This window comes from Myxocyprinus asiaticus, chromosome 45 (genome assembly GCF_019703515.2).
Source record: "Myxocyprinus asiaticus isolate MX2 ecotype Aquarium Trade chromosome 45, UBuf_Myxa_2, whole genome shotgun sequence".
NCBI lineage: Eukaryota > Metazoa > Chordata > Actinopteri > Cypriniformes > Catostomidae > Myxocyprinus > Myxocyprinus asiaticus.
In genome coordinates this window covers 23,622,187-23,646,256 of record NC_059388.1, presented here as the reverse complement: position 1 = coordinate 23,646,256, position 24,070 = coordinate 23,622,187, and the positions used below count along the sequence as shown (strand labels likewise).

At 38.0% G+C, this 24,070-nt stretch overlaps 2 protein-coding genes and 1 pseudogene across 2 annotated transcripts; 1 reads left to right on the top strand and 2 right to left on the bottom strand.

Annotated features, from left to right (window-relative positions):
- Positions 1-1,142: 1,142 nt before the first annotated feature.
- Positions 1,143-4,941, bottom strand: LOC127434942 (putative tetratricopeptide repeat protein 41; annotated as a pseudogene).
- A 20-nt stretch (positions 4,942-4,961) lies between these two features.
- Positions 4,962-13,194, top strand: LOC127434897 (endoplasmin-like). Its single transcript, XM_051687951.1, has 18 exons — positions 4,962-5,117; positions 6,066-6,168; positions 6,498-6,639; positions 6,827-6,943; positions 7,292-7,623; positions 7,707-7,818; positions 9,424-9,549; positions 9,631-9,747; positions 9,847-9,984; positions 10,097-10,174; positions 10,263-10,328; positions 10,516-10,785; positions 11,157-11,402; positions 11,508-11,644; positions 11,851-11,929; positions 12,029-12,184; positions 12,709-12,810; positions 12,900-13,194. The coding sequence occupies exons 1-18, from the start codon at positions 5,069-5,071 to the stop codon at positions 12,924-12,926; spliced, it is 2,397 nt and encodes a 798-aa protein (XP_051543911.1). The 5' UTR covers positions 4,962-5,068; the 3' UTR covers positions 12,927-13,194.
- An 85-nt stretch (positions 13,195-13,279) lies between these two features.
- On the bottom strand, positions 13,280-23,953 carry LOC127434899 (glycosyltransferase 8 domain-containing protein 2-like). The gene is made up of 10 exons (XM_051687953.1): positions 23,771-23,953; positions 22,224-22,259; positions 19,818-19,907; positions 19,491-19,692; positions 17,922-18,039; positions 17,511-17,598; positions 17,194-17,306; positions 16,899-17,065; positions 16,600-16,712; positions 13,280-13,618 (listed from the first exon to the last, which is right to left on the bottom strand). Exons 2-10 carry the CDS (start codon positions 22,240-22,242, stop codon positions 13,452-13,454), a joined length of 1,077 nt encoding a protein of 358 aa, XP_051543913.1. The 5' UTR covers positions 22,243-22,259; positions 23,771-23,953; the 3' UTR covers positions 13,280-13,451.
- Between the last annotated feature and the right edge of the window lie 117 nt (positions 23,954-24,070).

Below are 24,070 nucleotides of genomic sequence, written 5' to 3'. Positions count from 1 at the left end.
AATAAGAAAAAGAAAGACAAAAAAAAAAATTATGAAACGAGACAGCCTTGATGACGTATGCGGCCGGCAAATGCAAACTCCGGAGGACGTAGCCTTCCAAACGAGACACAGCCACAACATACAGATCTGAAAATCAGGGGGCGCCCCAACGTGGTTTGTGAATCCACCCATAGACATCCAGTCTTTTTTGGAAGCCCCGCCCTTTCCCCATATTTTGTGGAATATCTCGGCCTCTGAATGGACTACAAATGTGATCTTGGTGTAATATGACAGATAAGAACCTCAGGTTTGCAATGATGTATAACATTTTATCAATATTCAGGAACATATTCAAATGACGATTTGTTTATAATACTTTTTTTTTTTTGCTGAACTGCATTTTTGTGTTTGCATTTGTTTCTGTTGTCAATGAATGTTTGTGGGTGTCTGTGTGTATGTACTTATGTGTTTTGTGTGTGTAGGGGCATGTGTGTGAAATTATGATTGTTCTTATAATAACATTTTGACCTTTTCTACAATTTTATGGTGATGCTTCTCAAAAAAGACTGGATGTCTATGGGTGGAGTTGGGGCTCCCCCTGTCTTTCAGATCTGTATATTGTGATAGAAGGTGATCGAGAAAAAAATATTTTTTCTAGTGTTAGCTGGCACCTAGACGAATGATTTAAGACCAAATGTAGAGCGACAGAGCACACAGAGCCTTTATTACAAGCTTTTGAAGCTTTTTTAACAAGATTTTTGAACCTGTGTTGAGTTGTCCCCTGGCTTTCAGGTCTGTATATTAGAATAGAAGTTGATAAAGGAAAAAATATTTTTTCTAGTGTTAGCTGGCACCTAGACGAATGATTTAAGACTAAAAGTAGAGCGATAGAGCACACAGAGCCTTTATTACAAGCTTTTGAAATTGAACATAAAAAAGGGTTAATTTGACCCTCTAGGTTCAAAGTAGGGACTTGATCTTTAAGACCATGGAAGGGTTAAATTAAATAAAAGTTGCATAGATAAATAAATAGTAATAATAAGTTAAAAGTTGGCTTAAGAAAACCATACATGAAGCGCAAAGATCACCTCTAACATTGAGAGTCCTAGTGTTTCCGTCAGAAGGTTGATACCATCTAGAAAAAGAACACAAGGCCCAATATTGGCTGCTGCACTGAATGCTTGAACCACCCGATGGAGAGACACAAGCTTAACATCTTCTTCCAAACTGTCATGCCAATCTGGAAAGTCGCCTACAGAAACAAATTCCTATAAAAAAATAAAAATTCCTTGTTGCAAATTAATTTGGACTTTATTCATAAAGCACTTAAAATGTTTTAAACAATTTGAATCTAGTATAATAACTGTATCATATAATTACAGTCAGATGAGCTAAAATACATCCAGCAGTGTGCACTGATATCTTCATTGCAGTCGTCTTGTATTTCAGATATAAAGTTTATTTTGCTTTCTATTTTCCAGGTCTTCAAGCAATTTACCAAAATGCGCTCTTTTAAGTTAAGCAGTACACTGTCTATGCATAGACCTGACATCAATGCTGGATATGCTTGTCCCAGAGAGTGAGAGATGGCTAGAACATCAGCATTCTGTCTGCAGAAGGCCTGTATCCACCACGCTGCCAGAGCTGACTTGCCACAACCCCTTTCACCACAGTAAAATAGACTTCTCTGACTCTTTGTTGTCACGATCACTAAAAACAGAAAAGGATTAAACCTATATCTTAATATATGTCAATCAAATGTTTTCATTTTACTTTTATCTTCTTACCATCTGAAATGAGCACCTGAATTTCTTGGGTGTATCTCAGATTATTTGTTACAGGTTATAGGATTCACAAATTTGTTTAATTTATTCAGTATTCCAATGGCTTGTGCTGAAGGCACAAACCACTTGCACAATGCATGGGCATGGCTTTCATGATACTGCAGATCAAGTGAATCCTGGCAACCTAAAACCTATATATTCGGAAACACAATAAAAACATTATTTACTTTATGCATGTGTATAAAATATATTCAGATGTATATATTCAGAATTCGTCAGCAGGCCCAAATGTGGTGGACAATATTAAGAAATATTAAAGGAATATTCTGGGTTCAATACAAGTTAAGCTCAGTTAACAGCATTTGTGGTGTTATATTGATTACCACAATTATAATTTTGACTCATCCGTCCTTTTTTTAAAAAAAAAAAGAAGAAGCAAAAATCGAGGTTACTGTGAGGAACTTACAATGGAAGTGAATGCGCCAATTGTTTGAGAGTTTAAACACAGAAATGTGAAGATCTGGCGTAAAACCTGTGCCAAGTCAAATATGCGGATCATGGTCTGCTGTGGCGACCCCTAACAGAAGTAGCCGAAAGAAGAAGAAACACTGAAATGTGAAGCCTATAATTTTACAAAAGCACTTACATAAATTCTGTTAAAACTTGTGTATTATTTGAGCTGTAAAATTGTTTAAATAGTCATTTTTACATGGTTGACATTACACAGTCATGGGAACGAAGTTGTAAAATTGGCTATAACTTTACACAGAAAATGTAAACTGTCTGTCCTCTGCACTTCAATAACTGTCTGGTTTGGTTCAGCTACGAAATCAGACATCAGAAGACTACAAAGGACAGTTCGGACTGCTGAGAGAATTATTGGTTGCCCCCTGCCCCCCCTTCAAGAACTATACACTTCCAGAATTTGGAAAAAGGCTGGAAAAATCACTCTGGACCCCACTCACCCTGCCCACTACCTTTTTGAACTGTTGCCTTCTGGCCGACGGTTCAGAGCTCTGAGCACCAGAACCGTCAGGCACAGGAACAGTTTTTTCCCTCAGGCTATCCATCTCATGAACAGATAAAACTTCCAGCCAGGTCTCCTAAGCAACCAAATTGGTTGGGTAGGGTAGAGTCACATGGGGTAACCTCCTCATGGTCGCTATAATGTGGTTTGTTCTCAGTGGGGCACTATACATAACAGATAACAGATTTGTATTAGATTGCACTACGTATGTATGTGTGTGTCTGTGTGTGTATGTACGTATGTGTATAACTATTTTTATTATTATCTATGTCTTGCTGCTGTTTTTGTATTGTTGTACACTGGAAGCTCCTGTCACCAAGACAAATTCCTTGTATGTGTAAGCATACTTGGCAATAAAGCTCATTATGATTCTGATTCTTATTCTGAAATCAGAGAATCATTACTGATTCTAGTAAGCGATTTTATCACACTACAATCATGTTAAGACACATATTGTTTACGTCTTGTGGCTATATTTTTGAAACAGTGAGTACTTTAACACTTACGGATTGGTCCCATTCACTTCTAATGTAAGTGCATCACTGTAACCTAGATTTTTGCTTTTTAAAGAAAAGATGGGACGAGTGAAAATTATTTTTCATGGCAATCAACATTTTGCTATAAATGCTATCGATTGAGCTTAACTTGTATTGAACCCGGAATATTACTTTAAAATTACCGGAGACAGGATGCACTGAATCCCCATAAAATTGACCAATGACCCCTTCCCAGTCCTTCCTTATCTCCCCAAGTTCACACAAATTTCTGTAGAATCTGTTAGAGGAAAGAAAAAGAAAAAGGTGGACGCCTTTAAAATGATATTCTGTTAAACGTCTGTGTTTGTACATTTTGCATTGAAGTTATTGTGGCCAGTATGCTCAAACCTGACTGGATGACAACTGTCTATGATCCTTCTTTTAAGATTTGTCATTCGCTGTCTCTCACTATGGGTTTGAGTGGATAGCATATTAGAGAAGGTGAGCATTTCATCACTGTTGTCCTCTTTAGTGGGTGTGTAGTCTTTAAAATAAAAGCAGCAGCTTCTGTGGTTATCAATAAAGGCCGCCTTGGTGATCTCTAGCTCTGTCAGGCTACAGGTCTGATACTTGTCTTCCATGACCCAAGGGTATCCAGACTTTGCAGCAACATGCAAGTTCCTGGCCACCACAGACAAAGAACATGTTCCAGTATCAGATAGAGACCCATTCTCCCCTGACAATCAATGACCAAAGCAGTTACCAAGAAGACAGATAAAGAAGGTTGAGAGGTCGAAGAGATCAGGGGCCTTATAAATTGTTTGGATGTTGTGATCCATCAGATTATGTTCACCACTGTCAGTTTCTTCATCAATTTGTTTTTCTGTAAATCCACAGGTTGGAAACACATGCCCCTGCCCTGGCAAAGTGAGTCCAAATGGGGGAATACCTCTGACCCCAGGTAAGACAACTCTTCCTGGAGATCACCTGGGACATAGAAGGATAGGTTGGAGAGGAAATTACAGATATCGGCTGTCAGAACTTCACTTAATTTTTTTCTTGATTGTTTTCTCCTTGCATTTTTAGTGTGTTCCAATTTTAGACCTCTATATATTCATATCTAACAAGGGAAAACATAAAAAATAATAAATGCAAAACTATTAAAAGCTGTGAGTAAATAATAAAAAAAATGTTTTCAAACCCAGCACTACAAAAAGGTTCTAGTCTACATAAAATCACTCAAACAGAAAAACTGTGTGCAAATCAGTCAAGTCAAGCTACGTGGATTTACTTGTGCTTTGCACCGTGTCAACAACTGGCCGTTTAGGTAACCCCAGGAACTGTTTGTACCTTACAAAAAGTACTTCAATCTGATTCTGCGTCAGTCGCTTTCATTTCCCCCAACCCGCTCAAAGCAGAAAAAAGCTCTCCAAACCGTCCCCAGATCAGATGTCACACGCTATGACGAAACCCGCTTACAACACACGCTGGATGAATTGGCATCCCGTCGAGCCAATCAACGCGAGCCACGATTGGAACGTGTAAAATCGGACATGTAAAACAGCGATTGGACGACGCCGGCTGCGGACCGCTCTCTGATTGGTGCGGTGATGTGCGTGGGCCGCTGTGATTGGTGCACACCGACTGAGCACTGCCCCAGAGCGCAGGAGTTCATAAAGCCGACTTCTCCGTTTCCATCCACGCACTGCAAGAGTTCGTTGAGGCGTGGAGTGCGCAGCAACACTTCAGGTCGTCAATCAGCTATTAAGTCATATTAATAAACTGTCTTTATTCCAAAAACAATGAGGCGACTGTGGATTATCGGTCTCTTCTGTGCACTTCTTGCATTTGGTGAGTATGTTATATTAAATGGGCATGCATTGCACTGTTATGCGGATTTGATGGTCTTAGATTGAACTTGACAAAGCTATAGCAGTTTACAGTAATGCTTCTGTTTTTGTATTGTTCTTCTTTCTGCTGTATAGGCTTTATTTATTCTGTATACTCAATTTTGTAATGTCTAGATCATTAGTTCCTTTCTAAAAGGATGAATGTCTCAGATCAGGAAATAAAAGATGGAGTGTGGATTTGACTTGCATGTGCTTCTGGAAGTTTCCTTAAGATTGAACTCCCATTATAGTGTTATGTCAATGAATAACGATTGATTTCATTATAAAAATTTCAGATTACAATATCCAGCTATATTGTGCTTTAGATTTACAAATTGCATTGAAACAAATTGATCAAATGCTCCTCTTTTGGAATGCATTTCTGGAAAATATTAAAGAAAGTAAAATAAATAATATGCATTGGGGAGGGGGGGGGAAGAAGAAAAACTAAAATCGAGAGGAATTGTATGATAAATTGAGCGTAGATGAAATGTCACTTAAAGGCCTTATAACTGTGCATAGTTAAGGGCCTTTTAAAGAGTACAGAGATCAAGAATTTGCACTCTTTCCCACAAAACAGAGCTTGTACATTTCAGGTGAGGAGGAGAGCTTTGCCTGGACAAATTTAACCAAGTTTAAAATGTGCAAATAGGCTATGCATATTCATGCACAAAGGACAAACAGTTATTCTTAGCACAGGAGAGTCTTTGCTGACCAAATATGCCCAGGGATTACTTTATAAAACACTTCTGATATAAGATTTTATTTTCATGCATGGTGTGCCTTCTTATTATATCAATAAGTTATTGAGTAACTAAGTAGACCGCAAACAACATTAGCATGCCATGGGCGTGATAACCTTTTTCAAATCTGTGCTTGTTTTAATATTTTATGTTTTGCATAATTGCAGCTTCTGTGAAAGCTGAAGATGAAGTTGAGATTGACGGCATGGTGGAAGACGACCTAGGGAAGAGCCGAGATGGATCCCGGACAGATGACGAGGTTGTTCAGAGGTCTGTATGCACTTGAACTTGAAACTTGACTGCTCTAAATATCAAGGCATGTGGCAGTGTTCATGTTTTTGATTTCCCTCCTAGCTTTTAACGTTTAAAGTGGGGAAATAAACACCTGACTCTAATTTTAGCTACTATTTTGGGTTGTTAAAACGTCTGTATTATTCAATTTAAGCATATAGGCTAAAAATGATCCCCAATGGGGTGTTAGACATCTGGTTGGTGCATTTCATGTGACTTCCACAATACTCAGGGGTAAACGGTAATAAGTCCATGGAGGAATCGACTTGTTACAAGCATCCTTTGCATTTTCTCTTGTTTTTCCACAGGGAGGAAGAAGCAATACAGCTTGATGGGTTGAACGCCTCGCAAATTAAGGAAATTCGCGAGAAAGCAGAGAAGCATGCATTCCAGGCTGAAGTGAACAGAATGATGAAATTGATCATCAATTCTCTGTATAAGAACAAGGAGGTGAGTTGGTGGTTGGCTTTGAACCCTTCATTTAAATGATCTATTTTTATTTACATGTAAATGTTGTAGTTTTAGTCCCATTACTTGGGCTATTAGATGTTAAACTAAATAATTGAGCTTCATTAAATTTGTTATTGGAAATCGTACACAACTATACTTATCCTAATTCTCCATTTTCACCTGACAGATCTTCCTCAGAGAGCTGATCTCCAATGCTTCTGATGCCCTGGATAAAATCCGGTTACTGTCCCTGACCCATGAAGATGCCCTTGCTGCAAATGAAGAGCTTACTATTAAAATCAAGGTGTTTTGAGTTGCCTTTAAAAAAATAAAAAATAAATAAATAGTCCAGATACATATTCTTATTGATCGACACCTGTCTTGAACTCACCACTGTACCTTCAGTAATGAAACTTTCCATTTGGCGGTTGTCAAAAATAACATCACTTGTATATTTGCATTGCAAAAGAACTTTAAATGTATGTGAAGCATTGCTGAGGAGCTTTTCCTTCCTGTCATTTTCATATCTTAGCTTCGATATTTAACAGCTGGTTTAACTACAGTCTGGCAATCGGTTGTTTTTTAGTTCCAAATTTGTTTTCACTGTCATTTATAGCTGTAATAATTAATCTTGTACCTGACATATCCACAGTCTGACAAAGAGAAGAACGTGCTTCACATCACTGATACTGGTATCGGCATGACCAAAGAGGAACTGGTGAAGAACCTTGGTACCATCGCCAGGTCTGGAACCAGTGAGTTCCTCAACAAGATGACTGAGATGCAGGATGAGGGTCAGTCCACCTCTGAGCTGATTGGCCAGTTTGGTGTGGGCTTCTACTCTGCCTTCCTTGTGGCTGACAAGGTCATTGTCACATCCAAGCACAACAATGGCACCCAGCACATCTGGGAGTCCGATTCCAATGAGTTCACTGTCATTGAGGACCCTCGTGGAGACACTCTGGGTAGAGGCACCACTATTACGTAAGTATTGGATATTATGTAGTGTTGAAACATCAATTTTTACAGATTTTTGGGACTTGAGTAAAGAAATCTTGCTTCATCAGGTTGGTGATGAAAGAGGAAGCTTCAGACTACCTTGAGCTAGAGACCATTAAGAACCTGGTGAAGAAGTACTCCCAGTTCATCAACTTCCCTATCTACGTATGGAGCAGCAAGGTCAGTCCTCTTGGGTGTCTGGACTCTAAACCTTCTAGTACCCTTTTTCCACTGAATTGGTGCTGGTGCTTGGCCAGGAATCCGCAAATCTCTCTCAGAACCAGCCCACATTTCCACTCACTTGAGAGCCGAAAAATGACATATCGGTACGGGATTTTTGTCAGTTTCCAGTGTAGGCACGTAATTGATAATGACGGCAATCTAAAATTGCTTCAGCCTTTCCAGATTTTGTTTTTAAAAATGTTCTTGGTATGGACAGGGTTCCCATGGATCCTTGAAGTATTCAAATGTCTTAAATTCAGTTTTCCAAAATTTAAGGTCATAAAAAGTCTTAAATATCTTAAATGATACAAAAAATGTCTTTATTTTTATTTAAAGAGGTCTTAAATTTGGGGGCAGAAAGACATGAATCGTGATATGACCTTATGTGATTATCAAACTTAAAAAGAATACGATTTAATTAAATGCATGCACTATGCCCTTCAAAGTGAAAACTGTTGTATTTTCTCCAAGCATTCAGGGGCTTGTGAGTGTTTCTAGCTGTTGCAGAGCAGCTCAATCATTTGGCCATATCGGAAATTTATGACAAACGATCACTAATGATCACCTGTTGATGATATGTTTTTTTTTTTTTGTTTATATTGTAATACATTGTAGATTATTGTAGGATTGCACATTTTATATCCCTTATTTGTTTGAATGAGCAGCTGGAAACAGTGAAGTGCAAACGTTTCAAAATAAGAGTCCCCGGTGCATTTCAAAGTTAAAGTGCCTTAAAAGTTAAAAGTTCCACGCTATGAATCAAATCCAACCCACCCACCCCCGCCCCCCAAAAAAAAGTGCATCTGGAATTTAATTCAATTTGGACTCTTGGAGCCTCTGTCTGGCCCTCCCCATCACAGGATGGAAAGACTAAGAACATTTAATATAAGTTACCAATTTAAAAAAACTATTGGCCGACTAACTGGCTTTCAACACATCATATCAGCACAATCCAATATCAGTTGACCTCCAATTTGTATTTGTTTATCTGATGGTACATAACCCAATTTTAATGCGATATACTGTATATGTGGAAAACATGTCTTCAGTATTTTAAACATATATCCTACCCTGTTTTACTGATAAGCAATGTTAAGGCCATGCTGAATGTGAGCTCCTGCCTGATTAAGAGTCTCTGATACATGATTTATTTTGAGTTTGTTTTGGTATGGGGATACAATATTAATTTGTTCAGGCCTTGAAAAGGTCTTAGACTTAAATTTGATTTTAAAACACTGCAGCAACCCTGATGGATATTATGCTGTCATTTATCCCGGCCTCTGGTGAGAGCGGTTCCTGGTTCGAGACCAGCAGGTTGTAGGGGCCATTGCAAGGACAGAACCACTTTCTTTTTTTTTTTTTTTTTTTTTGGTAAAGTGGGTGTAACCATTCCAGATTGGGCACCGAAACCGGCACCCTGACAGTGGTTAAAGGGGTTTAGATGGAAACTTTGCAATATTACTGCTTGGAAAAAAAAATAATTTGAGAAATGTACGCAAGCAGCCAGAATCAAAACTAACTTCAGAGAGTCATGAACCTTTTTTTTCTTTTTTTTTTTTTAAGACTGAGACTGTAGAGGAGCCCATTGAGGAGGAGGAGCAGCCTGAGGCGGAGAAGGAAGATGCAGCAGAAGATGAAGCTGAGGTTGAGGAAGAGGAAGAAGACAAGGACAAACCAAAGACTAAGAAGGTAAAACAAAAAAACTGACTAGTGTTGTAACTTCATATGAGAATAAACCTCCATACCAACTGTGTTTATGTATAAATACAGGTGGAGAAGACCGTGTGGGACTGGGAGCTGATGAATGACATTAAACCCATCTGGCAGAGGCCTGCAAAGGAAGTGGAGGAGGATGAATACAAAGCCTTTTACAAGACCTTCTCCAGGGTGAGTTGGTCTGGCTATATGTATAAATAATCAATGCAATCAACTATGATCTTCAGTGGCCTTTTGGATCATTCAAGTAAAATCTGGTTTTTAAATCAGGATTCAGATGAGCCCATGTCACACATCCACTTTACCGCTGAAGGTGAGGTCACTTTCAAGTCCATCCTCTTCATTCCTGCATCTGCACCCAGAGGACTTTTTGATGAGTATGGTACCAAGAAGAATGACTTCATCAAGGTAAGTTTGATGGCCTTCAAGTGGAGAAGGAAACCTTTCTCTTATGTCCTGTTTTGAGTTATATTTTATGTAATTTGACTTCTGAACGCATGACTCTAATTTGTCATTCCAGCTATTTGTGCGTAGAGTTTTCATCACTGATGACTTCCATGACATGATGCCTAAGTACCTCAACTTCGTCAAAGGCGTTGTAAGTGCTGCTGTCCATCTCTATGGAAAGCATTATGATATTTGAGAATTTGTTTTTGGTAAACCTAACTTTTGATCTCGTCTGTTAGGTGGACTCTGATGATCTTCCTCTGAATGTGTCCAGAGAGACTCTACAGCAACACAAACTGCTCAAGGTAAAGCTCACCATTTTGCTGATCAAATTTAATGCGCAACCTGTATAATACATGTTTATTTCAGAAAAACTTGCTATACAGGCTTTCAGAAAGCCCTCCAGAGATCTGCACTTGAGTAGCCTAAACTAGTATGTATAATGTATAAAACTGGTAAAGATGTTCAAACTAACCAATGGTGTCTCTACAGGTCATCCGTAAGAAGCTGGTGCGCAAGACCCTGGACATGATCAAGAAGATCGCAGAGGAGCAGTACAATGATAAGTTCTGGAAGGAGTTTGGCACCAACGTCAAGCTGGGCGTGATTGAAGACCACTCCAACAGAACCCGCCTGGCCAAACTGCTTCGCTTCCAGACCTCCCACAGCGAGACCAGCCTGTCCAGCCTGGAGCAGTACGTGGAGAGGATGAAGGAGAAGCAAGACAAGATCTACTTTATGGCTGGAACCAGCAGGAAGGAGGTGAGCATAGTCACTTCATGCTGAATGTATCGCATGTCTGATTTTTACAATATGGCATTTTACACTTGCATAATGGTTCATCATCAGTTTTGTCATTTACTTGCACTCAACCCTTGTCGTTCCAAAACCATAAGACATCTTGACCTCTGCCCTAGCTCTCCTTGGTACACTCATGAGTTTGAGAGAAGTGATGTCTGATTTATAATGGAATTGATCTTTCCACTGAATCAGTTTGGTTTGCAAACTGTCTGAACAATTTATTCGCAAATCTGACATTGCTCATGAACTTATGGTAAAGGACTAAAAAAAACAGCGTAAGGTACTCTATTTCCCTTGTCTATCTGGTTAACGTAATCTTTTGTCTATTTAAGGCTGAGTCTTCTCCATTCGTGGAGAAACTTCTTAAAAAGGGCTATGAGGTCGTCTACCTGACCGAGCCAGTGGACGAGTACTGCATCCAGGCCCTGCCTGAGTTTGATGGAAAGCGGTTCCAAAACGTGGCAAAGGAAGGTGTGAAGTTTGATGAGAGCGATAAGGCGAAGGAGACGAGAGAGGCCTTGGAGAAAGACTTTGAACCCCTCACCACCTGGATGAAAGAAAAGGCCCTTAAGGACAATGTATGGCTCTTATTTTTGTGTTTTGCATATTGTAAACTGACTGCATTTAAAAAAAGTAAAAAAAAAAAAAAACACCCATAAATTGAAGAGTCCTTTGTGTTTCAGATCGAGAAGGCTGTTTTGTCCCAGAGGTTGACCAACTCACCCTGCGCTCTGGTTGCGAGTCAGTATGGGTGGTCTGGCAACATGGAACGGATCATGAAAGCTCAGGCTTACCAGACAGGAAAAGACATTTCCACAAAGTAAGTTACTGACAAGTCTGTCTGCATACAAGCTTTAGTCATGCACCCTTAAGTTTTATAATAGTTAGTGGTGCTTTCCATGGTATTTCTAACTCAGTTCACAATGCAGCCCACCACTTACTGCTATGTAAAACATTTTAATGTGTCTAATACACTGCAAACTGTTTAAAACTTAAGCACAAACCTTTTTTGTTTTTCATTTCTAGTTATTATGCAAGTCAAAAGAAGACATTAGAAATCAACCCCAAACATCCTCTCATCAAGGAGATGTTGAGGAGAGTCAAAGTAAGTCTAGCATAATCCTGATTGTTCATTTCTAAATATTTCCATCAAGATATGTGAATTGGAGTTCAAGTGGTCTGAATTAAATTGCTCTGTCCACAGGCAGATGCTGAGGATCAGACAGCTGCAGATTTAGCTGTGGTGCTCTTTGAGACAGCTACACTGCGCTCTGGCTACCAGCTCTCAGATACCAAAGCCTATGGAGACAGAATAGAGCGCATGCTCCGGCTTAGCATGAACGTAGACCTTGATGCACAGGTACATTCATGCACCAATCACGGTGGAAAACCTATATATAGTGCTAGACCGAAGTTTAAATAAACAGAAATCTGGAAATATTAGTGAATATTAAAATTGTGTTTTCCAGGCTTTGAATAGTCATGGACATGAATTGATTCTTTTTAAAGTCAAGGAAACTGTTGAAAAGAATATTAATATTTCTCTGCTCTAAAATATTGGCTAAATATTGCTCTTGGTTAGATTAAAGTGCTTGCAAGCTATGTGATGTCTGATTTGTGAGCAAATAGTTCCTTTGAGTCTGTTCTTTTCAATTGGTCTGAATGATTCATTGGCGAATCCGTTTGAATTTGAACGTTTTTTTAAAATACTTTAATCGTAAATGACTGGATGGGTCACTAAAGTCATGGGAATTCAATGGTCAAAAAGTGTGGGAATGCACATACATACACACTCATATTGGAACACCTACAGTGGAGGTGAGATGAAGTGTAAAATTTAAATGAAGTGTTTTTTCAATATCCTGCTGTTCTGTCCATGTACAGGTAGAGGAGGAGCCAGAGGAGGTACCTGAAGAACTGGCAGAGGATGCAGAGCCTGAAGAAGAGGAGGGAGTCCAGGCAGATGAGGATGTAGAGGACGAATCTGTGAGTGTTTGTTAAAATGAGCCAAAACTGAGATACTGTTGCTTGCATCGGGCATATTTCTTAACCTTATGAACTTGTATTTGTTTCAGGATTCCACAGGAAAAGACGAGTTGTAAAGTTGTATGACTGGGAGGGATGGGGCTTTGGACTGTGATGCAGAGTGAAGATGGTGACCACGGCTGTTCATCTTTTCTCTGTGTGGGTGGGTTAAGTTTGGGGAATAGGGGCTTTTTTTTTTTTTTTTTAAGGCGCTGCTTTGTGTTTGAGATTTCTTTTTCTTTTTTTTACATTCCTCCATGATTGTAAATTTGTTAATATTTAACTGACCCAGTTGTGGAGCGCTGACTCCTGTCCATTGAACCATTAAATGTTTCCGGAAAGGGATCCTTTGTGTAGTCTTATCTCATTATGTTCCTTTTGCATTGTTTTACCCATGGATCCATTTTACAAACTCGATCACCTCAAAATATCAGGCATCTGAGAAGTGTTTTATTAATTGGGTTGCCACAGTATAGCTGTAGTCCAACATATAATCTAAAAGACGTCCTCCAACCCTAAGCATTCTGTTGCCACAAGTCTAGACTTTGAGTCCAAGTGACTTTTTAAAGTTTAAAATTGTATATTGCTCCATCTGTTTAAACTTATGGTCGTACCAAGGAGAACTTTCCTGTGGGGTCTGGAATAAACCATTTCTCCCAGAGGTCCAGATGGGTGCAGGGGTAGTCCCAGGGTTTGAAACGTCCGTTCCAGTGCAATAAATGCGCCTCTTGGAGGAAAGACTCAGGATAACGGGCATCAGGACTCCAGCCTTGAAAAAAAATACATGAGATCTTTACATCGCTTTAGTGTACATTTTTCTTCACCCATACAGGAGGTTGAACGATTGTGGATTTTTGTCGATACCGATAACTAAGGTGGTGAAAAGGCAGATAACTGATTATTTGCAGTTTGTGCAACAAATCTCAATAACCAGAATTTTTTTTTTTTTTAGATTTGGTGCATATCAGGGAACTTTTATCTATGCACAAGATCGAAACACCCAGGGACTTTTATATTGAAATGAAACCAACTTTGTCCCATTACAATTCTCTATATGCAAGTATTTGCCAAATTAAGCCTCTATTATAGCCTGTATATTCACCAGATTATGAGTTTTGTGTATACATATTTCACCGGATGAGGTTTAATAAGGAATGCGGTTTATTAGAATTAAATAGATATGTTCAATACCCAGTGTATTGTATGTCCTGAAGAAGCACGTTTCCATATACTCACATTTTTCTTTGCACGCCATCGCTTTCATTTATGCATTTGAAACTCTTATCCAAAGCAACTTGTTTTTTGCCATCGCCATGCTCTACCAGTTGAGCTACAGGAACCTTTTTCTTTTAAAACTTTTTTTAGAACACTTGATTTCTCAATATAACAGCATATGCATTTAAGTGATGACAAAAAGCAACTATCGGCACTGATTAGTCGGTAAAACCGATATATCGCTCTATCGGCTGTAAATGTGTTTTTAAAAAAAAAAAAAAAAAAAAAAAAAAACTCTGGCTGTCTCTCGTTTGGAAGGATGCGTCCTCCGGAGGTCACATTTGTCGGCCTTATACGTCATCGAGGCTGTCTCCTTTCATAAAAGCGAGTAGGACACTCCGAATGCGCCCTTCTTTCACGGGAATTCGGAAGATGCATGAGGTGTGTCCTTCGTGGGCACTCCCGCAATTCTTTGCTACGGAAATGTCTAGGAAAAAAAAAAAAGCCAATTTGCCGGTAAATATGATGTTCAAACGCAAGGAATGTTAATTCCCAAGTTGAAGTTCCTCAGCAGATGGGTGCAGAGTATATAATATGTATAATTATATTAATATATAATTAAAATAAAGTATTAGACTAAAAGTACACCTGTAAAATCTATTTTCTTTTCTCTTTACATCATTATAACTCTCCTAAAATGTACCTCATGCATTCCCTTCTAAAGGGACTTTGTTCCCTTCTCACTCAAAGCGCTCGCGCTTGTTAAAGAGTGGTGTGCTGTCATAGCAACCATGATACGTTCCGTTTCCGTTTGTCCTACGAAGGCCGTCTCATTTAAACGAGGCTTGTTTAAAGAAGGACACTCGGTATACTGTAGCCTTCAAAGGACGCAGCCTTCCAAACGAGACAGCAGAAGTCACCACTTCTGTCTTGTAGCTAGATTACGGAAGCTCTGAACCGCACGTGGAAAAAAAAAAGTGTCTCAGTTCCTTCCGGAGCATAAGTCTTAAATTGTTTTTCTTTTCAAAAAATTTTTTTTCTCTCTTCAAAAAAAAAAAAAAAAAAAAAAAAAAAAATGCATGCGGTACCAACCTTGGCCACCAGGTGCCACTATCAGTAAACATGTAATCTTATGCTTTTAATGCTTTCTCTTGCTATATAGCTGAATAATACATCTATTATTTAAGGGTTTGCAAACTTTAAGACAAAATCACGTTACATATGTTTGATATGGCATTCGCTGTCGTGTAACAACTGGAGAAATTTTGTTTGAAATTGGTCTTTCTAAACCATCTATGCCGTTTGCTCAGTGTTACGTGGTGGAAGCGAAGGAATGTATTGAGGAAAACAGGAAACATGGGGAAATTATTATGTCTGTCCTTTTGAAGTGTTACATCTGGTAATGTTAATATTATTGTAAGTAATCTAATTTCTAAACGAAAAGATCATTTATACATTAAATCCTTGCGACTGTACGGGGATGTCATGTGCAGACCTTCATGGTGGAATTTAATTATAATATATTTTAATATAACAAGTTATCTATGAAAAAAAATTTGAAGAGAGAGAATTGTTTTTTGAAGAGAAGAAAAAAATGTAAGACTTAGGCTCAGGAAGGAACTGAGACACTATTTTATTTTTTCCACCATGCAGTTCAGAGCTTCTGTACTAAATAACTTGGTGTGAATATTTCAGGAAATTGAATACCACACCCAAATTAGGTTGTTAAAGCAAAGGGGTGCATCTTCTATTAACCCTGAGAGGCCCAACCATTGATACTGATGATTTTATTCTCTATGTTTTTAGGAGGCCACTGATTTAACCATAATTTGCTTTGGGGTGAATTTTGTGTGTCTGTTTGCAATTTTGTCCTCACAGAACTGGTATGATACAGATCAGAGTGTCCACTACTGTTGGTTGTGTGTAGTTTTAATAAAATGGTTTTAAACGTTGCAATTCTGCTAAGAGGGTGGTAACACTTTACTATACGGTTCCATTCATTAACATTAGTTAATGCATTAGGTATCATGAACTAACAATGAACAATTTATTTTTACAGCATTCGTTAATCTTTGTTGTTAATAAAACTACAATTGTTCATTGTTAATGTTAGTTAATGGTTCATTAATGTTAACATATACAACATTTGATTTAAAAATATTTATTAAAACTAACATTAACCAAGATTAATAAATGCTGTTAAAGTACTGCTGATTGCTGGTTCATGTTAACTGATGTTGTTGACTAATGTAAAAAATGTAACCCTATTGTAAAGTGTTCCCAAGTGGGACAAGTAATTAATTTATAGTGTTAATACATTTCTTAGGCAATTAGTATACTTTATTTCATTTAACTTTAGAAAATGTCTATTGTAGGAGTGGAAACAAACAAACAAATATGCCTTTTATTTGACCCAGCATAACGAAAAATAATCTGTAATGGGATTTAAATGGATTCAGAGTGATGCAAGACTCAAGTGATGCCTCTGGTCAGAAGTGATGATTTAGAAATTTAGCAGGAGAGACATTTAGTTACCCAGATGTCTGACGTGCCACAGTGGATCAATGGTGGTGTATTTATCATGAAAAACAATCAGCATTGGAGGGGTGGCCACACCCCCAGCCACAGCGCTGCTGTACAGGTTTTCCCTAAATTTCAACAGGGAGAGAAGAAAAAAAAGTTGTTTTGACCTCTTTACTACTCACAAGTGATCATCTTTGCAACCTACTGACCACTAATTTGATCTACTAGAAAAGTAGTACAACAGGTTTGATCTAATGTTATTCACAAGACTCATTACACCTCTGAACCACTGGTTATTTAATTAGACTCACCTGAAATTCTCAGCCATCCATTTCTCTAACTGTTTAGTAATTTTTTGCTTTTTCCATTCACCAATATCTGCCACAAAAACGCCTGGATTAAATGAGCAATCACTAGGGTTGATGCCCAGCTCTCTGACTTCCTCTTTGCGGTAATCCAGGAAGCCCATATAGGTTGTCTGTGAGAGACCATCATATTTTTTAATCTGCGAGTACATATATGAAGTGACACATGGAATGCATGCATACACATATAACAATGAACTTGGACTACGTCTAAAACTTTTACATATACAAAAATGCACACCTGCATCCCCACACTGCGCACCATCTCGTGAGTGGGGGGCAGATCACAGTCTGAAGCAAATGCGGCAGCGTGCCCAGGTTTCAGCTTAATGCGGTACAGTTCCTGTATATCTCCTGTGGGTCAAATATAACACAAAAACATTTATTACCATAGTGACTAGAGTGGTGAAGCAATGCCATGCACTTATTATCCTTCCTTTTCCATGATCAACTTAAAAGAAAAAGAAAAGGAAGCTGTATCAATATGTGTTATTAGAATCACAAATTCAGCATCAAATTAAGGATTTTATGGATAGTGCACAGAATAAGTGATTTGACCTTGCACTATGACATCATCGTCCAGGTAAACAATCCGCTCATGATTTTCAATAGCAAGGAGTGGCAAATAGAACTTCACAAAGTTCAGCTGCAAAACAAAAGAAACCAGGATCTCACCAGAGTGAGGGAATCAAGAAACATTTCATGTAGCTATGTAAAAACACGTAACGTGTGTTTATGTCTGTTAACAGTGTTGGGTGTAATCCAATTACTGATTACTTTTTCAATGAAGTAATTAGTAAAGTAATCTGATTACAATTTTAGAGAAATAATCAGTAATTTGTAGTGGATAACTATTTTTACGCAACTTACCCAACACTGTCTGTTAATAAAAAATGAATGGCTCAGCTGAAGTTAGCAATTATCTGTACTGTACTGTATATAAAAGTAAATCTTCTCGGCAGAACTCACAGGGTGCAGCAGTTCTGGTCTGGATGAGTCTGGATTTACTTTCCCTTTTAATACCATTGAGTTGAACTCCAGGATCTTGTACTTTATTTTTCTCAGCTTGGTATTCTCTATGTACTCCCTGCTCAAGCCCAGAGGAAGAAAAGATTCATGTTTGTTGAGGAATTTGTTGATGGTTTTGATTGGCTGAGCAAGTAAGTAGATGCTCTCATTGATCTTTTACACAAAGGGCAAATCAGTAGACTGATAGTTCTGTTTTACATAATGATTTGCTTATTTACAAGATAGGTACTAACCCTTATGTTGTGTTCCAGTCGTTTTTTTTTTTTATACTTAATCCAATTGGAATAAAATTCCTTGACTTTGTTCACATATTATATATTGGTTTTATTTAACTTTGTTACACTTGTGTTCCCAGTCAAAATGACCTGCCATTGGAAATGGATTAGACTACAAAATACAGAAATATGAAATGTTCAGGAGCATCCCAATTCTTTAGATGAGCACATATGTGAGAGGGGGCCTGGGTAGCTGAGTCTGTCTACCACCCCTGGAGTTCACTAGTTCGCTTGTTCGAATCCCAGGTCGTGCTGAGTGACTCCAGCCAGGTCTCTTAAGCAACCAAATTGGCCCGGTTGCTAGGGAGGGTAGAGTCACATGGGGTAACCTCCTCGTGGTCACTATAATGTGGTTGTTCTCAGTGGGGCGTGTGGTGAGTTGTGCGTGGATGCCACGGTGGATGGCGTGAAGCCTCCACATGCACTATGTCCCCGTGGCAACTTGCTCAACAAGCCACATGATAAGATGCGTGGGTTGATGGTCTCAGACGTGGAGGCAGCTGCGATTAGTCCTCCGCCAAACATTGTGTGTTGAGTGCCCTCTTGTGGATCCTCTTTCCATGTACACACTTAAAGGAATATTTCAAGATCTACTGATCGGTTTATGTTGCATTTGGGCTCGTTTGAATCAGGATAGTCTATTGTAAGTTATGATACGTCATTGTCTATGTTATATGTATGCTTCGGGATGTAATAAGAAAAAACCTGACAAAAAGACACTTCTGTTTATAATATGTATGTGTCAGTTAGAATTTCATAAAACTAATACTGCAATTTGGCCTCTGAGTGAAACAAATTTGTTCATTGCATTCTACTAATTGAGACTTTTCCTCTCAATTGTTGTGATAACAAATTTGCAAATGATGAGAACAAAACAGTTCTAATTTGTCAGCAAATTAAAAAGCATTAAGAATTGGTAGGATCAGCTATACACATTGTAAAGTCCAGATTCTAGGCTTTAAAACAAGTGGTTATTAATTTATTACTTAATTATTTTTATTTATTTATTTTATTTTCCGCACTGGCCTGGTTTAAGCTCAGTTCAATGAATTCTTCTATCAATAATAATAATTGAAAAAAACAAAAAAAAACAAAACAAAACAAAAAAAATATATATATATATAAATGAACACAACACAAGGGTTAAATCAAGTGAACATATTTAGACCAAGTATAAAGGTGGTAGCCAGTAGCAGGACAAATCTGACTTTAATCAGTAACGCCAGGGAGGCACCTTATCTTTTGGAAGGTATCTTGCAGGGTAACTATGTAGAAGAAAACGCTCGCACGAGTGTTGCTGTAGATGCTGTTGATGGTTGCCATGGAAGCACCAATACGCTCCTCTGAAGCACAGATCACCACAGGGATGACTCTGTCCTCCTTTGTCTCATCTTCTACATTGTTTCTGGGCACCTTTCCTGGGTCTTCCCAGAGCTCTGAATACCATGACCACCAAGATTGCGATTAGCCAATACAACATGATTCTTGATGCAGAAGAGCAATGAACCACAAACTGAGGAAATATATAAGACTCCTGCTAAACTGATTGATGCAAGTTTACCTGAGTACTTATGCAGTGTCTGTGGTCTGGTCTTGCTGTACAGGAGAGCAAGTGTCACCAGGATGAGCAGAATGAGAAGCCCACAGTTGACTGGCAAACAGAGAGAAAAAGTGCTAGAATGTGAAAAACAGATGGCCAGTAGAGGTCGCTGTAAGACATCAACTATGCTATCACACTTGCTAATGCTGCTGGTGGGAGGTGAGATGATTTGCTGGGGTGTATTATTCACTTTATTTAAAAAAAGTACAGCACATTGAATATAAAGCTAGGTTTGTTGGTGTTTTGGAGTCATGGCTGAGATACTGTAGGAGTGAGTATCTCTGAGTATTTAGTTTCAGCATATAGCATGGGGTGACATTTGGGCAGGAATGACACTGCCAAAATTACCCCAATAATATTCATATTTTTGTCTGATGACCAAAATACTTTTTGGAGAATCTATTTATCATATTTTACCTAAATAATCCTAAATAATGCAAAACATGTATGCTTACTGGTCAACATTTAATCCCTTTCAATACATTAATAAAATAGAAAGACGACGAGGGTTGCTGATACTGATAATTTATGTTTTAAGGAATGTTCTGGGTTCAATACAAGTTAAGCACAATCGACAGAATTTGTGGCTTAATGCTGATTACCACAAAAATGTATTTTGACTTGCCCCTTCTTTTCTTTTAAAAAAGCAAAAATCTGGGTTCCACTGAGGCACTTGCCAATGAAGTGAATTGAGCCAGTTTTTTTATTTATTTTTTTATGTTAAAATACTCTCTGTTTCAAAAGTATAGCCATAACATATAAACAATATGTTTGTTACCATGTGATAAAATCACTTATTAACCTTTTCTGTGTAAAGTTATAGCCAATTTTACAACTGTAAAATGACAATGTATTGTCAATGTAATGTAAACAAACACTAAAACCCTAAAATAACTGTAAAAATTACAATTTAAACAACTTTACAGCTCAAATAATACATGAGTTTTAACAGAAGGATTAATGTAAGTACATTTATAAATTACAAGCTTCACATTTCTGCCTTTAAACACTCCAAAAATTGGCCCCATTCACTTCCATTCTAAGTTCCTCACTGTAACCTCGATTTTTGCTTTTTTATTTATTTTTTTAAGAAAAGGAGGAACGATTCTAAATTAATTTTTTGTGGTAATCAACATTACACCACAAATGCTGTTAATTGAGCTTAACTTGTATTGAACCCGGAATATTCCTTTAAGGCAATTACATTGGAAGCGAATGGGGCCAGTCCATAAACATTAAAATACACACTTTTTCAATAAAATAAATAAAAAAATAGAAAATAAATAGCTATAAGATGTAAACATTATACATGTTAAAGTAATAATTTGGGTTCAATCAGGGTTAAATCCGGGTTCACTCATCCCTCCTTTAACAAAAAGTAAAAATCGAGGTTACAGTGAGGCACTTACAATGGAAGTGAATGGGGACAAATTTTGGAGGGTTTAAAGGTAGAAATATGAAGCTTATAATTTTATAAAAGCATTTACATTAATTCTTTTGTTAAAACTTGTGTATTATTTGAGCTGTAAAGTTGTTAAAATCAGCATTTTTTTACGGTTGTTTTAGGGTGTTACAACCTTCACACAGAAAAGGTTAATAAGCGATTTTACCACACTAAAATCACACTAACATTCATTTTGTTTACATCTTGTGGCTACACTTTTGAAATAGTGAGTATTTTAACATTTACAAACTGGCCCCATTCACTTCCATTGTAAGTACTTCACTGTAACCCAGAGCTTTGCTTTTTTTTTTTTTTTTTTTTTTTTTAAGGAGGGACAAGTCCAAATGCTGTTGATTGAGCTAAGCTTGTGTTGAACCTGAAATATTCCTTTAACATAATTTCAGTGGCCTGCCAAATTTTTTTGTGATTTCAAGTCTTCCAGAGACCCTGCCATACATCTCTTTTATGGGTCCTCAATCTGTCTGGTTACCTCATTTATGCTATTACCTCATTTACTCTACGACAGCCAATATCGACAAAATCCTTTTTGACTGACCCCTCCTCCACCACATACACAATCACTGGAGACCTTCCAGTTTTGCAGGACAACACTGCAGAATGAGTCAGGGGTCCGGTTATGTAATGCCTGTTTGAACTAAAACACCACTTGTGCTATCACATGACTAATAACTCAAGCTTTACCTTTAGATTTCTTAATGAAAATTATTCAATATTGCGTACATATACATTATGCAGACTTTTGGGACCGAAATCAAGAGTAAAAGTGTAATTCGTAGAGTGAACATGAAGCTTTTGGATGTTTTTTTTTTCTCTAGGATTATGAAACAGTGATGCAAAAAAAACTGAACAGAGAGAGAGAGTAATGGAAACACAATCTGCAAACATTGCATTTTGTTACTCACTTTTCCTCAGTAGAGCCATGTTTCATCCTAATGCATCTGTAAAAAGAGAAATTACTTGGCCTCTAGTACCACAAAGAATATGAATCAATAATCATTTATTTTCTCCTAAATAACATGTTTATTGAGAATAAATCTGTTCCTAGTGTCATCCCAGCCTTTTGGTTATTGCTTGTGGGTCTTTTGAGTCACTGTGCACATATGGGACTGCTTACCAGGAGTTTCCCATCCTTTCCTTCCTGGTGGCATTCTTCACTAAGCCTTAAACTCAAGAGATATCTATTTCATTTCAGATCTTTGTCTCTCTCCACTTCATATCACATTTTTAAAGGCATTTAAAAGCAGAGAACACTTATGTGTTACCTCTGGATTTATTAAAGAAGTTCCAAAAATGCAAGTTTGGGGGAAGCTTGTTCATCTAGGTCTGCCAATCATATCCCAAGGATATATATGCGGCTGCTTCCCTCGCACCGGTGATGATTCTTCAAGGCATCCCTCCACATCCCCATCTCCAACTTTATATTTTATATTTATATGATATATGCAGATCAATATTTAAGTCCTTTTTTACAATAAATTCTCCTCCCTATATGGACTAAGTATTTGAATGACCAAAAACAAGAGAAAAGAATGTGGAAGTGAAAGTGAAAGTGGAGATTTGTAGTAATAAAAGGACTTAAATACTGATCTGTTTCTCACTCACACCTATCATCTCACTTCTGGATATATGGATTAAACCAATGCAGTCTTATGGATTACTTCTATGCTGCCTTTATGTGATTTTAGGACCTTCAAAGTTTTGATCACCATTCACTTGCATTGTAAGGACCAACACAGCTGAGATATTCTTCTAAAATATTGTGTTTGTGTTCAGCAGAAGAAATAAAGTCACACAAATCTGGGACGGCATGAGGGTGAGTAAATGATTAGAGAATTTTCATTTTTGGGGGGAACTATCCCTATCTGGCTTTATGGTATAAAAACCTTGAGATTTGATAAAGTTAAAGTGTATCAAACTAAATGCTGACTTAAAGGGATAGTTCACCCAAAAATGACAATTTTGCTATCATATAGTCACCCTCTTGTTGTTCCCAAACCCGTATGGCTTTCTTTGTCCTATAGAACACAAAGGGTGATGTTAGGCAGAATGTTAGGAACTGACAGCCTCAGTCACCATTCACATTCATTGGATGAAAAAATCATGTAGTGAAAGTGAATGGTGACTGAGACTGCCAAACATTTCATTTTGTGGTCCACAGAAGAAAGAAAGTCAAACTGGTTTGGACACAAGGGTGAGTAAATTATGACCTTGTAAAAATAGTAGATGGTGGACATTCGTGTCAAATTTTCCGATTTCTTCAGCCTCATTAGATAAACGCAACGGCACCGCAACTTTACAACTATGTTTATAAGACTCACACACACACACATACACAAAAGACTATCAGATATCCTCACAGAAGGGATAGGCTACGTTTGGGTAAGACAACTTAATGAGGTGCAAGAGTGAAAAGAGGTAAAGCGAGGAAATCTTGATGTTGATGACTTACCACGAGAGCTTTCCAGTGTAATTCACAGCAGTCCCGCGATTAAATCCATGTCATCTGTACAGCACGAGCGGGTGGGCGTGACAAACGCGCGAGACGTCCAGCGCAACTCTATCCAGAGGGACGCTGATATACCCCCAAAGAAGTTTGTTTTCGCTGAGACCATATTTACATGCCATTGCTTCAAGTCCTGTATTATACAGAAGACATCCTGGGCTTCTCTGTGATATCAAGTATGAGGGCGTGGCCAGTATGATAATTGGCGATGCGTAATAATATGCTAATACATATTAATGCATCAAC